Genomic DNA, 13,408 nt, shown 5'->3' with positions numbered 1-13,408 from the left:
CCCACCAGAGCAACAGTCAGCTCTACCCACCACCAGTCCCTCCCATCAAGCCCCTTAGATAGCCTCATCCACCAGAGGGCAGACAGCAGAAGCAAGAAGAACTACAATCCTGCAGCCTGTGGAACAAAAACCACATTCACAGAAAGATAGACAAGATGAAAAGGCAGTGGGCTATGTACCAGATGAAGGAACAAGATAAAACCCCAGAAAAACAACTAAATGAAATGGAGATAGGCAAACTTCCAGAAAAAGAATTCAAAATAATGATAGTGAAGATGATCCAGGACCTCGGAAAAAGAATGGAGGCAAAGATCGAGAAGATGCAAGAAATGTTTAACAAAGACCTAGAAGAATTAAAGAACAAACAAACAGAGATGAACAATACAATAACTGAAATGAAAACTACACTAGAAGGAATCAATGGCAGAATAACTGATGCAGAAGAACGGATCAGTGACCTGGAAGACAGAATGGTGGAATTCACTGCTGCAGAACAGAATAAAGAAAAAAGAATGAAAAGAAATGAAGACAGCCTAAGAGACCTCTGGGACAACATTAAAGGCAACAACATTCGCATTATAGGGGTCCCAGAAGGAGAAGAGAGAAAGAAAGGACCAGAGAAATATTTGAAGAGATTATAGTCGAAAATTTCCATAACATGGGAAAGGAAATAGCCACCCAAGTCCAGGAAGCGCAGCAAGTCCCATACAGGATAAACCCAAGGAGAAACACGCCAAGACACATAGTAATCAAATTGGCAAAAATTAAAGACAAAGAAAAATTATTGAAAGCAACAAGGGAAAAACGAAAAATAACATACAAGGGAACTCCCATAAGGTTAACAGCTGATTTCTCAGCAGAAACGCTACAAGCCAGAAGGGAGTGGCATGATATACTTAAAGTGATGAAAAGGAAGAACCTACAACCAAGATTACTCTACCTGGCAAGGATCTCATTCAGATTCAATGAAGAAATCAAAAGATTTACAGACAAGCAAAAGCTAAGAGAATTCATCACCACCAAACCAGCTCTACAACAAATGCTAAAGGAACTTCTCTAAGTGGGAAACACAAGAGAAGAAAAGGACCTACAAAAACAAACCCAAAACAATTAAGAAAATGGTCATAGGAACATACATATCGATAATTACCTTAAACGTGAATGGATTAAATGCTCCAACCAAAAGACACAGGCTTGCTGAATGGATACAAAAACAAGACCCATCTATATGCTGCCTACAAGAGACCCACTTCAGACCTAGGGACACATAGAGACTGAAAGTGAGGGGGTGGAAAAAGATATTCCATGCAAATGGAAATCAAAAGAAAGCTGGAGTAGCAATACTCATACCAGATAAAATAGACTTGAAAATACAGAATGTTACAAGACACAAGGAAGGACACTACATAATGATCAATGGATCAATCCAAGAAGAAGATATAGCAATTATAAATATATATGCACCCAACATAGGAGCACCTCAATACATAAGGCAGAGCAACAGTCAGCTATACCCACCACCAGAGCCTCCCATCAAGCCTCTTAGATAGCCTCAACCACCAGAGGGCAGACAGCAGAAGCAAGAAAAACTACAATCCTGCAGCCTGTGGACCAAAAACCACAGTTACAGAAAGATAGAGAAGATGAAAAGGCAGAGGGCTATGTACCAGATGAAGGAACAAGAAAAAACCCCAGAAAAACAACTAAATGAAATGGAGATAGGCAACCTTCCAGAAAAAGAATTCAGAATAATGATAGTGAAGATGATCCAGGACCTCGGAATAAGAATGGAGGCAAAGATCGAGAAGATGCAAGAAATGATTAACAAAGACCTAGAAGAATTAAAGAACAAACAGAGATGACCAATACAATAACTGAAATGAAAACTACACTAGAAGGAATCAATAGCAGAATAACTGAGGCAGAAGAACGGATAAGTGACCTGGAAGACAGAATGGTGGAATTCACTGCTGCGGAACAGACTAAAGAAAAAAGAATGAAAAGAAATGAAGACAGCCTAAGAGACCTCTGGGACAACATTAAACACAACAACATTCGCATTATAGGGGTCCCAGAAGGAGAAGAGAGAGAGAAAGGACCAGAGAAAATATTTGAAGAGATTATAGTCGAAAACTTCCCTAACATGGGAAAGGAAATAGCCACCCAAGTCCAGGAAGCGCAGAGAGTCCCATACAGAATAAACCCAAGGAGAAACACGCCGAGACACATAGTCATCAAAGTGGCAAAAATTAAAGACAAAGAAAAATTATTGAAAGCAGCAAGGGAAAAATGACAAATAACATACAAGGGAACTCCCATAAGGTTAACAGCTGATTTCTCAGCAAAAACTCTGCAAGCCAGAAGGGAGTGGCATGATATACTTAAAGTGATGAAAGGGAAGAACCTACAACCAAGATTACTCTACCCGGCAAGGATCTCATTTAGATTTGATGGAGAAATCAAAAGCTTTACAGACAAGCAAAAGCTAAGAGAATTCAGCACCACCAAACCAGCTCTACAACAAATGCTAAAGGAACTTCTCTAAGTGAGAAACACAAGAGAAGAAAAGGACCTACAAAAACAAACCCAAAACAATTAAGAAAATGGTCATAGGAACATACATATTGATAATTACCTTAAACGTGAATGGATTAAATGCCCCAACCAAAAGACATAGACTGGCTGAATGGATACAAAAACAAGACCCATATATATGCTGTCTACAAGAGACCCACTTTAGACCTAGGGACACATACAGACTGAAAGTGAGGGGATGGAAAAAGATATTCCATGCAAATGGAAATCAAAAGAAAGCTGGAGTAGCTATACTCATATCAGATAAAATAGACTTTAAAATAAAGAATATTACAAGAGACAAGGAAGGACACTACATAATGATCCAGGGATCAATGCAAGAAGAAGATATAACAATTATAAATATATATGCACCCAACATAGGAGCACCTCAATACATAAGGCAACTGCTAACAGCTATAAAAGAGGAAATCGACAGTAACACAATAATAGTGGGGGACTTTAACACCTCACTTACACCAATGGACAGATCACCCAAAATGAAAATAAATAAGGAAACAGAAGCTTTAAATGACACAATAGACCAGAGAGATTTAATTGATATTTATAGGACATTCCATCCAAAAACAGCAGATTACACTTTCTTCTCAAGTGTGCACAGAACATTCTCCAGGATAGATCACATCTTGGGTCACAAACCAAGCTTCAGTAAATTTAAGAAAATTGAAATCATATCAAGCATCTTTTCTGACCACAACGCTATGAGATCAGAAATGAATTACAGGGAAAAAAACGTGAAAAGCACAAACACATGGAGGCTAAACAATACGTTACTAAATAACCAAGAGATCACTGAAGAAATCAAAGAGGAAATCAAAAAATACCTGGAGACAAATGACAATGAAAACACGACGACACAAAACCTATGGGATGCAGCAAAAGCAGTTCTAAGCTGAATTTAAATAAAAAAAAAAAATCCCACAAGGACTCAGAGGCAAAGAATATACAAATCAATTTTCACTGCAAAGTAAAGGAGCTGTTACAGTGGAGGATTACTGGACTGAATGTCAATATTATGACATAGTATGAGTGTGTTTCATGTTTGGTAATTGCAATCATTGTTGCTTTTGTTGTGGTCATCCATGTACAATGTTTGGTGTCAGTCTATTTATCTCTTGTAAAAATAAAATACAGTGTGTGTGTGTGGGAAAAAAAAAATACATAAGGCAACTGTTAACAGCAATAAAAGAGGAAATCGACAGTAACACAATAATAGTGGGGGATTTTAACACCTCACTTACGCCAATGGATATATCATCCAAAATGAAAATAAATACGGAAACAGAGGCTTTAAATGACACAATAGACCAGATAGATTTAAATGATATTTATAGGACATTCCATCCAAAACCAGCAGATAACACATTTTTCTCACGTGCGCATGGAACATTCTCCAGGACAGATCATATCTTGGGTCACAAATCAAGCCTCAGTAAATTTAAGAAAATTGAAATCATATCAAGCTTCTTTTCTGACCACAACGCTATGAGATTAGAAATCAATTACAGGGAAAAAAACGTAAAAAACACAAACACATGGAGGCTAAACAATATGTTACTAAATAACCAAGAGATCACTGAAGAAATCAAAGAGGAAATCAAAAAATACCTAGAGACAAATGACAACGGAAACACGATGATCCAAAACCTATGGGATGTAGCAAAAGCAGTTCTTAGAGGGAAGTTTATAGCTATTCAAGCCTATCTCAAGAAACAAGTAAAATCTCAAATAAACAATCTAACCTTACACCTAAAGAAACTAGAGAAAGAAGAACAAACAAAACCCAAAGTTAGCAGAAGGAAAGAAATCAGAAAGATCACAGCAGAAATAAATGAAATAGAAACAAAGAAAACAATAGCAAAGATCAATAAAACTAAAAGCTGGTTCTTTGAGAAGATAAACAAAATTGATAAACCATTAGCCAGACTCATCAAGAAAAAGAGGGAGAGGACTCAAATCAATAAAATTAGAAATGAAAATGGAGAAGTTACAACAGACACCGCAGAAATACAAAGCATCCTAAGAGACTACTACAAGCAACTCTATGCCAATAAAATGGAAAACCTGGAAGAAATGGACAAATTCTTAGAAAGGTATAACTTCCAAGACTGAACCAGGAAGAAACAGAAAATAGGAACAGACCAATCACAAGTAATGAAATTGAAACTGTGATTAAAAGTCTTCCAACAAACAAAAGTCCAGGACCAGATGGCTTCACAGGTGAATTCTATCAAACATTTAGAGAAGAGCTAACACCCATCCTTCTCAAACTCTTCCAAAAGATTGCAGAGGAAGGAACACTCCCAAACTCATTCTATGAGGCCACCATCACCCTGATACCAAAACCAGACAAAGACACTACAAAAAAAGAAAATTACAGACCAATATCACTGATGAATATAGATGCAAAAATCCTCAACAAAATACTAGCAAACAGAATCCAACAACACATTAAAAGGATCATACACCACGATCAAGTGGGATTTATCCCAGGGATGCAAGGAGTCTTCAATATACGCAAATCAATCAATGTGATACACCATATTAACAAATTGAAGAAGAAAAACCATATGATCATCTCAATAGATGCAGAAAAAGCTTTTGACAAAATTCAACACCCATTTATGATAAAAACTCTCCAGTAAGTGGGCATAGAGGGAACCTACCTCAACATAATAAAGGCCATATACGACAAACCCACAGCAAACATCATTCTCAATGGTGAAAAACTGAAAGCATTTCCTCTAAGATCAGGAACGAGGCAAGGATGTCCACTCTCACCACTATTATTCAACATAGTTTTGGAAGTCCTAGCCACGGCAATCAGAGAAGAAAAAGAAATAAAAGGAATACAAATAGGAAAAGAAGAAGTAAAACTGTCACTGTTTGCAGATGACATGATACTATACATAGAGATTCCTAAAAATGCCACCAGAAAACTACTAGGGCTAATCAATGAATTTGGTAAAGTTGCAGGATACAAAATTAATGAACAGAAATCTCTTGCATTCCTATACACTAATGATGAAACATCTGAAAGAGAAATTATGGAAACACTTCCATTTACCATTGCAACAAAAAGAATAAAATACCTAGGAATAAACCTACCTAGGGAGACAAAAGACCCGTATGCAGAAAACTATAAGACACTGATGAAAGAAATTAAAGATGATATCAACAGATGGAGAGATATACCATGTTCTTGGATTGGAAGAATCAATATTGTGAAAATGACTATACTGCCCAAAGCAATCTACAGATTCAGTGCAATCCCTATCAAATTACCAATGGTATTTTTTATGGAACTAGAACAAATCATCTTAAAATTTGTATGGAGGGGGCTTCCCTGGTGGCTCAGTGGTTGAGAGTCTGCCTGCGAATGCAGGGGACACGGGTTTGAGCCCTGGTCTAGGAAGATCCCACATGCCGCGGAGCAACAGGGCCCGTGAGCCACAACTACTGAGCCTGCGCGTCTGGAGCCTGTACTCCGCAACAAGAGAGGCCGCGATAGTGAGAGGCCCGGGCACCGCGATGAAGAGTGGCCCCTGCTTGCCACAACTAGAGAAAGCCCTCGCACAGAAACGAAGACCCAACACAGCCATAAATAAATAAATTAAAAAGAAAAAAAAATTTGTATGGAGACACAAAAGACCCCAAATAGCCAAAGCAGTCTTGAGGGAAAAAAACGGAGCTGGAGGAATCAGACTCCCTGACTTCAGACTGTACTGCAAAGCTACAGTAATCAAGACAATATGGTACTGGCACAAAAACAGAAACATAGATCAATGGAACAAGATAGAAAGCCCAGAGATAAGCCCACGAACCTATGGTCAACTAATCTATGACAAAGGAGGCAAAGATATACAATGGAGAAAAGACGGTCTCTTCAATAAGTGGTGCTGGGAAACCTGGATGGCTACATGTAAAAGAATGAAATTAGAACACTCCCTAACACCATACACAAAAATAAACTCAAAACGGATTTGAGACCTAAATGTAAGACCAGACACTATAAAACTCTTAGAGGAAAACATAGGAAGAACACACTTTGACATAAATCACAGCAAGATCTTTTTTTGATCCACCTCCTAGAGTAATGGAAATAAAAACAAAAATAAACAAATGGGACCTAATGAAACTTCAAAGCTTTTGCACAGCAAAGGAAACCATAAACAAAACGAAAAGACAACCCTCAAAATAGGAGAAAATATTTGCAAACGAATCAACGGACAAAGGATTAATCTCCAAAATATATAAACAGCTCATGCAGCTCAATATTAAAGAAACAAACAACCCAATCCAAAAATGGGCAGAAGACCTAAATAGACATTTCTCCAAAGAAGACACACAGATGGCCAAGAAGCACATGAAAAGCTGCTCAGCATCACTAATTATTAGAGAAATGCAAATCAAAACTACAATGAGGTATCACCTCACACCAGTTAGAATGGGCATCATCAGAAAATCTACAAACAACAAATGCTGGAGAGGGTGTGGAGAAAAGGGAACCCTCTTGCACTGCTGGTGGGAATGTAAATTGATACAGCCCTTATGGAGAACAGTATGAAGGTTCCTTAAAAAACTAAAAATAGAACTACCATATGATCCAGCAATCCCACTACTGGGCATATACCCAGAGAAAACCATAATTCAAAAAGACACATGCACCCCAATGTTCATTGCAGCACTATTTACAATAGCCAGGTCATGGAAGCAACCTAAGTGCCCATCGACAGACAAATGGATAAAGAAGTTGTGGTACATGTATACAATGGAATATTACTCAGCCATAAAAAAGAACGAAATTGAGTCATTTGTTGTGACGTGGATGGATCTAGAGACTGTCATACAGAGTTAAGTAAGTCAGAAAGAGAAAAACAAATATCGTATATTAACGCATGTATGTGGAACCTAGAAAAATGGTACAGATGAACAGGTTTGCAGGGCAGAAGTTGAGACACAGATGTAGAGAACAAACGTATGGACACAAAGGGGGGAAAACCGCAGTGGGGTGGGGATGGTGGTGTGCTGAATTGGGCGATTGGGATTGACATGTATACACTGATGTGTATAAAATTGATGACTATTAAGAACCTGCAGTATAAAAAAACAAAACAAAAAAAAAAACTAATACTAAACTTTCTTTGGATTATTTGTATGGAAATATGTTAATATAAATGTTTCAGACATTACATGAAATTTCTAAAAATTTCTAAAAATCTTATAATGTTATAAGTCATAATTCTGGTTATTACTTTAAAATGTATATCTCAGAAGTAACTAAATTTCCTTGTCAATTGCATTATTATGAACTTTCATCAAACCTTTAACCGTGGTCATTTTTAAGTCTTTTGTCATTTACAGACAGTTCTGGGTGTACTCTGATGCTTTCGCAAAAAAGTTCCTATAAAAGGGTTTCATCTTCAAGGAATTCATGGAAAAGACTCTGACAAGTACAGGTTTCTGGTAACTGACTATACTGCTGAACTGAATGAATAAGCATTTTCAGAACTCTAATGGAAAACTGATGAATTCATAAAAGTGCTAACAAAAGATCAAGATGAAAAAAAAAATTAATTACATGGGACTGAGTGAACTGATGAGGATGATTATAATTTTTGTGACTTTCTGTTTGAATGAAAAAAATAAAATCTCACAAGGACTCAAAGGCAAAAAATATACAAGTCAATTTTCACTGCAAAGTAAAGGAGCTGTTACAGTGGAGGATTACTGGCCTGAATGTCAATATTATGACATAGTATGAGTGTGTTTCCTGTTTGGTAATTGCAATCATTGTTGCTTTTGTTGTGGTCATCCATTTACAATGCTTGGTGCCAGTTTATTTATCTCTTGTAAAAATAAAATACAGTGTGTGTGAAAAAAAAAGCAAACAACAGGAACATCCTTGGCAGCTTCTGAGGATCTGGAACCCAGGATCTAGAATAGATCTCGCCAGCAGGGGGCAGGCTTCAGGGTCCACTGCTTCAGGACCAGAGCTGGTTAATACTGGAGGCATCTAGCTCTACTGAGATCTAAAGGAAAGCGGGCATGTCTGTGGGCCCCACTCAGGGTCAGGACCTCCCATACTCACTGGGACATCATATCTCATAGCCTGTCTCCTTCTCCAGACATAACCAGAGCTGAGATTTTCTTTCTGTGGGATGTATGTGAGCTCCACGTTCTCCTAGACCATGACTTTGGCCCATAGCCCCCGGTAGGACCCTCTTTAAGGCCCTCCACATCAAGGTGCTCCATCCGACAGCCCTGTCCCTCAGGTCCTCAGCCCCAGCACCACCATGCATACATCCTATCACAAGGCCACTGCCAGTCAGTCACGTGTCCATCAAAGCACGCTGCCCTGGAGCAGATAACTTCACTCACCCATGTTGCCATTCTGTCAACAATATCACAGAATTTTGGAAGGTCCTGTGTGGCCCCCAGGCTAAGAGGGCCCAGGAAACCAGGACACCAGGACAGGCAGAGACAGAGGACAACGCCATCAGATCCTCCTACAGGTTATAGGGCCAAGCTCCCAGGTCCTTCGCCCACCCTGCCATGTTCAGCCCCGTTGCTTGCTGCCTCCTTCCTGGGCCACCGCTCTCCAACACTGAGCTTAGCAGGACCAAACCCTGGACCAGCCCACCCACACTGCCCCCAACACACTTCATGTGCCTGGGTCTTATTTACCTTGCCCCAGACGACACCCAGCAGCCGGCAGAGGGTAAGATGTGGCCCTGAGCTGAGGCAGGGGTGGTCGGCAGCATCTTCAGACCACCTGAAGGAAACTCAGGGATTCACCAGAGCGCTGTGTCTGCTCACCTCGGCACCTGCTCCCAACACACAGGGCCCTCCTGCCTCCTCGACCCACCCCGCCAGTGGGTTTCACATGTTTTGTCACCCAGTGGGTTTCCCTTCCTGACCTAACTCTGGCATTTAAGGCTGAGGAGATTCCGTCATGGTTTTCGTGGTGTATCATCCACACCCTCATTAGCAAGCTGCTCTCAAAATAACATTTGTGAGTATGTTGCTTCTTTCCTCCATGTGTGTCCAGCACCCTCGTGGGCCTGGAGACTCCCCCAGGACAGGGGTAGTGTTTTCCCCTTCAGTCTAGAGGCATCTAGATAATTTTGGCATCTTCTCAGGGCACACAGCCCAGCACGCCACATCTGAAGGGACTTGGGTGAGAATACCGCGTGACAGGCAGGTGGAGCCCACAGGCCAGCCTGCAGAGGCCCCTCCTCCTCTCAGTCCCTCTGGGGTTTTCTAAGGATCCCACAAGCCCTGACTTCACTCCCCTCACACCATCAGCAGGTTCCTCTGGCCCTCTGAGGTCATCCGAGCTACAACCAACAGGGGATGCCTGGCAAGCTCTGTCCATCGGACTCAGCCCAGAAATCGGCCTCAGTAAAGGGCCAGTGAGAATCCACAGCTGCTGACAGGGCTCTCTGTCCCTTCTGAGCAAACCCCCAGCTCTCTGTGCTCCCAACTGCCGTGCAACCAGCCCCAGGCCCCGGATGGGGAGCCCCAGTTCAGAGGGCCTTGGGACCTGCCTGGGGCTGCAGTGTGACTCAGCACTATCACAGGGGCTAGAAGATGGTCCTGGACCCTCTGCACAGGCCAGAGCTACCTCCTGGGCTGCAGGGAAGGAGGTCCCATGCTATATTGTGATTTATAAGACATATATATTTGGTCATTGAGATGACCAAAATATATTTTTCATATATATTTGGTCTTTGTCCACATTTCCTGGCTCACAGCTTCCAAAACTCTTGGAATTTCTTAAGTGCTGAGAGTGACAAAGGTGGTCTCTTGTTATGTTAATGGAGTGACTTTTGGACCCCGCCTAAGGTTGGGGCTGGTTGCCAGGAGGACCAACTGTGCGAACAGAGGGTTGTAACTTCAGTCCCACCCCCAACCTCCAGGGATGCAAGAGGGGCTGGAGTTTGAATCAATCACTGATGGTCAATGATTTAATCAATCACGCTTAAGTCACGAAGCCTCCATAAAAACCCAAAAGGCTGTGTTTCAGAGAGCTTCTGTGTTGGAGACTGGAGAGAGCTGTGCTCCTGGAGAGGGCATGGAAGCTCTGTGCCTCTTCCCCATACCTTGCCTGTGCGTCTCTTCTGTCTGGCTATTCCTGAGTTATACCCTTTTATAATAAACTGGTAGGGCTTCCCTGGTGACGCAGTGGTTAAGAATCCGCCTGCCAATGCAGGGGACACGGGTTCGAGCCCTGGTCTGGGAGGATCCCACATGTCGCAGAGCAGCTAAGCCCGTGCGCCACAACTACTGAAGCCCACGCGCCTAGAGCTTGTGCTCTGCAACAGGAGAGGCCACCGCAATGAGAAGCCCGCACACCGCAACAAACAGTAGCCCCCGCTCGCCGCAACTAGAGAAAACCCGTGCACAGCAATGAAGACCCAACGCAGCCAAAAATAATAAAATAAATAAATTTTAAAAAATAAAAAAATAAATAAACTGGTAATCTAGTAAGTAAAATGTTTCTCTGAGTTCTGTGAGCCACACTAGCAAATTCATTGAACCTGTGGAGGAGGCTCTGGGCACCTCTGATTTATAGCCAGTTGGTCAGAAGCACAGGTAACAGCCTGGGCTTGCGACTGGTACCTGAAGGGCGGTGGGGGGCAGGACTGAGCATTTAACCTGTAGGATCTGATGCTATGGCCAGGTAGATAGTGTCAGGATTGAGTTGAATCGCAGGCCACCCAGCTGGTGTCCGGAGCATCGTTGGTTGGTGTGGAGAAGCCTCCACACACACATTGGAGGTGGGTCCAGGAAGCTAATTTACCCCAGCTCCCGGAGCCCGTGCTCAGCGCCCACCCATCACCTTGTGGCTCTCACAGCCCCTTCCTGGAGACGTGGTGTGTGACAGAGTGGCAAGCTCTGCAGACAGCCAGGGGTCCCAGCCCAGGGAGGAGAAGGCAGCCAGCTCCCAGCTGGCGCACGGGAAGTGCAGACAGAGCGCGGGAACACAGAGCGAGGGGAGGAGAGGTGCGGCATCCAGGGAGTCACAGCCAGGCTCGGCCCCATGGTCAGGTGTCTCAGGGGCTGGGTGCGCCTTTGAGCTTGGAGGGGAGCAGGTGCAGGAGGACTGGCAGGAAACACCAGCGTCGCAGATGCAGGGAGGGCGCGAGTGAGGAGATGACTGAGCGGCCCAGCCAGGAAGCGAGAAACCCCGGTTGGAGGCACTGGGGGCCCGACACTCAGCAAAGTAGGCAGCGCTGTCCCTGAGACGCCGTGGAGAAGCACCAAGCAGGTCCCCTGACTCAAAATACCTCTTTCCCCAGCTGCCTCGATGCCTGCCACTCCTCCATTCGTGCTCTGCGTCTCAGAGGAGCCCCCTCTGGCCCCCTTCAGGATCCCTAGAAGGGCAGCTCAGCAGTCCCGGAGCCCTTCCCGACTACAGGGAACATTAGCAGACTGAAGGGCTCCAAGGGAGGACAAAAGCGATTCAGGAGGTGATGGAGACGGGCTCAGCGAACCCTGCACTGAACCAGAACGTTCTACCAGTGAGCACTGTCTGAGAAAGGGATGAATTCTCTGGGAAGTGGCATTTCCCCACCAAGGAAGCATCCCGGCCGTCACTGGCCTAAGGCACCTTAGGAGAAAATGCCAGCATCAGAAGGGCAGTGAACCAGGAGTCCATTCAAGTCCCTTCCACCACTGAGAGCTCAGGAGATGTGCCCCCTGATTCGTGTCCCAGTCTGGACGCCGATTCACTGTGTGACTTCAGTCACTCACTCTCTTTCTCCAGCTCCCAGTTCCCAGCAGTGGTTCCATTCAGAGCTCTGCCCAGACCGGCCACTTCCTGACTCACCAAGCCAGCCAAGAGCCCCAAGCCTCACACACACACGCACGCACACGCACGTGCACACACCCCACCGGGCAAGGTAGCCACACTCTGTCTGAGAGACTCCCCAGGGCCCCGCTGGGAGGAAGCACTTCCAGACTGTTAGTTCCCGCACTGCATCCTGGGAGGTGGGACTGACCCAGAGGGAAGGTCAGGAATTCTACTGACCGTGAAGAAAGAACCCCGCAGGGTATATTTAGCTCACTAAAAATAACGGGAGGCCAGAGATGAGGGCTGGGAATTGTCTGGGAGGACTGGGAGAGCCCTGGGAAGGCTGGCGGAGGAGCAGGAAGGACTATGGAGGAAGGGAAGGGGGTCTGACAGGTCCTGGTGGGCGGGGGGGGGGGCGGTGGTGTCTGTTCCCCTTCCCTTGTGATCTGTGTCTCAGATGACTCAGATATTCCGGATCTGGAGAAGGCGCTTGGATGGTGAGGAAGGGCTACCAGGGAGGTCGAGGCGCCATAACCAAGGCTGCCGAGAAGCTTGGGAAGACCTTGGGTTTCCAGTGAAAAACCAATCCCGGGAGGTGACCCAGGGGCAGGCAGCTGCTGTGAGGCAAGTCTGACTTGAGCCCTGCGGATGGGGCCAGGTCCCTCCTCTTCCCCTCACATCCCTTCCACCCGTGAGCCCCTCCCGGGCACACCGAGCTCTGGCCAGGGGCGGGCCGGGCCTGGTTGCTGGGGGTTGGACTCTGACACACCACTGGGGTCAGGAGGGCAAAGCCTCAGACAGAAACCGGCCAGATGCAGAGGCCGGTGGACACTTACCCCTGTGGGCTGCTTCTTGGTGTCCAGCAGCGGGGCATTGAAGCTGGCAGACAGACTGGGGGTGGCAAGGACCTCCCGGAGTGGGACGTTGGCCTCCCCCAGGAACCTGAGAGGAGAGAAAAGTAGACTGTAGAAAAGCAGCCAGATGTGCCCAGTTCCTCTCCCGTATCCCCTTCAC

The 13,408-nt window shown here is 44.4% G+C and overlaps 1 protein-coding gene across 8 annotated transcripts in view; it reads right to left on the bottom strand.

Annotated features, from left to right (window-relative positions):
- DYSF (dysferlin) overlaps positions 1-13,408 on the bottom strand; it is a 233,158-nt gene that overhangs the window by 174,342 nt on the left and 45,408 nt on the right. For all 8 annotated transcript variants that reach the window (XM_068564056.1, XM_068564058.1, XM_068564060.1 and 5 more), the window contains exon 4: positions 13,231-13,336. In XM_068564056.1, the coding sequence (XP_068420157.1) occupies positions 13,231-13,336 (106 nt within the window). The remainder of the gene's footprint in view (positions 1-13,230; positions 13,337-13,408) is intronic.

The sequence above is a fragment of the Eschrichtius robustus genome, chromosome 15, assembly GCF_028021215.1.
Source record: "Eschrichtius robustus isolate mEscRob2 chromosome 15, mEscRob2.pri, whole genome shotgun sequence".
In the NCBI taxonomy this organism is placed as follows: domain Eukaryota; kingdom Metazoa; phylum Chordata; class Mammalia; order Artiodactyla; family Eschrichtiidae; genus Eschrichtius; species Eschrichtius robustus.
Note: the sequence above shows the minus strand (reverse complement) of the source record. Positions and strands in the feature narration are given on the sequence as shown.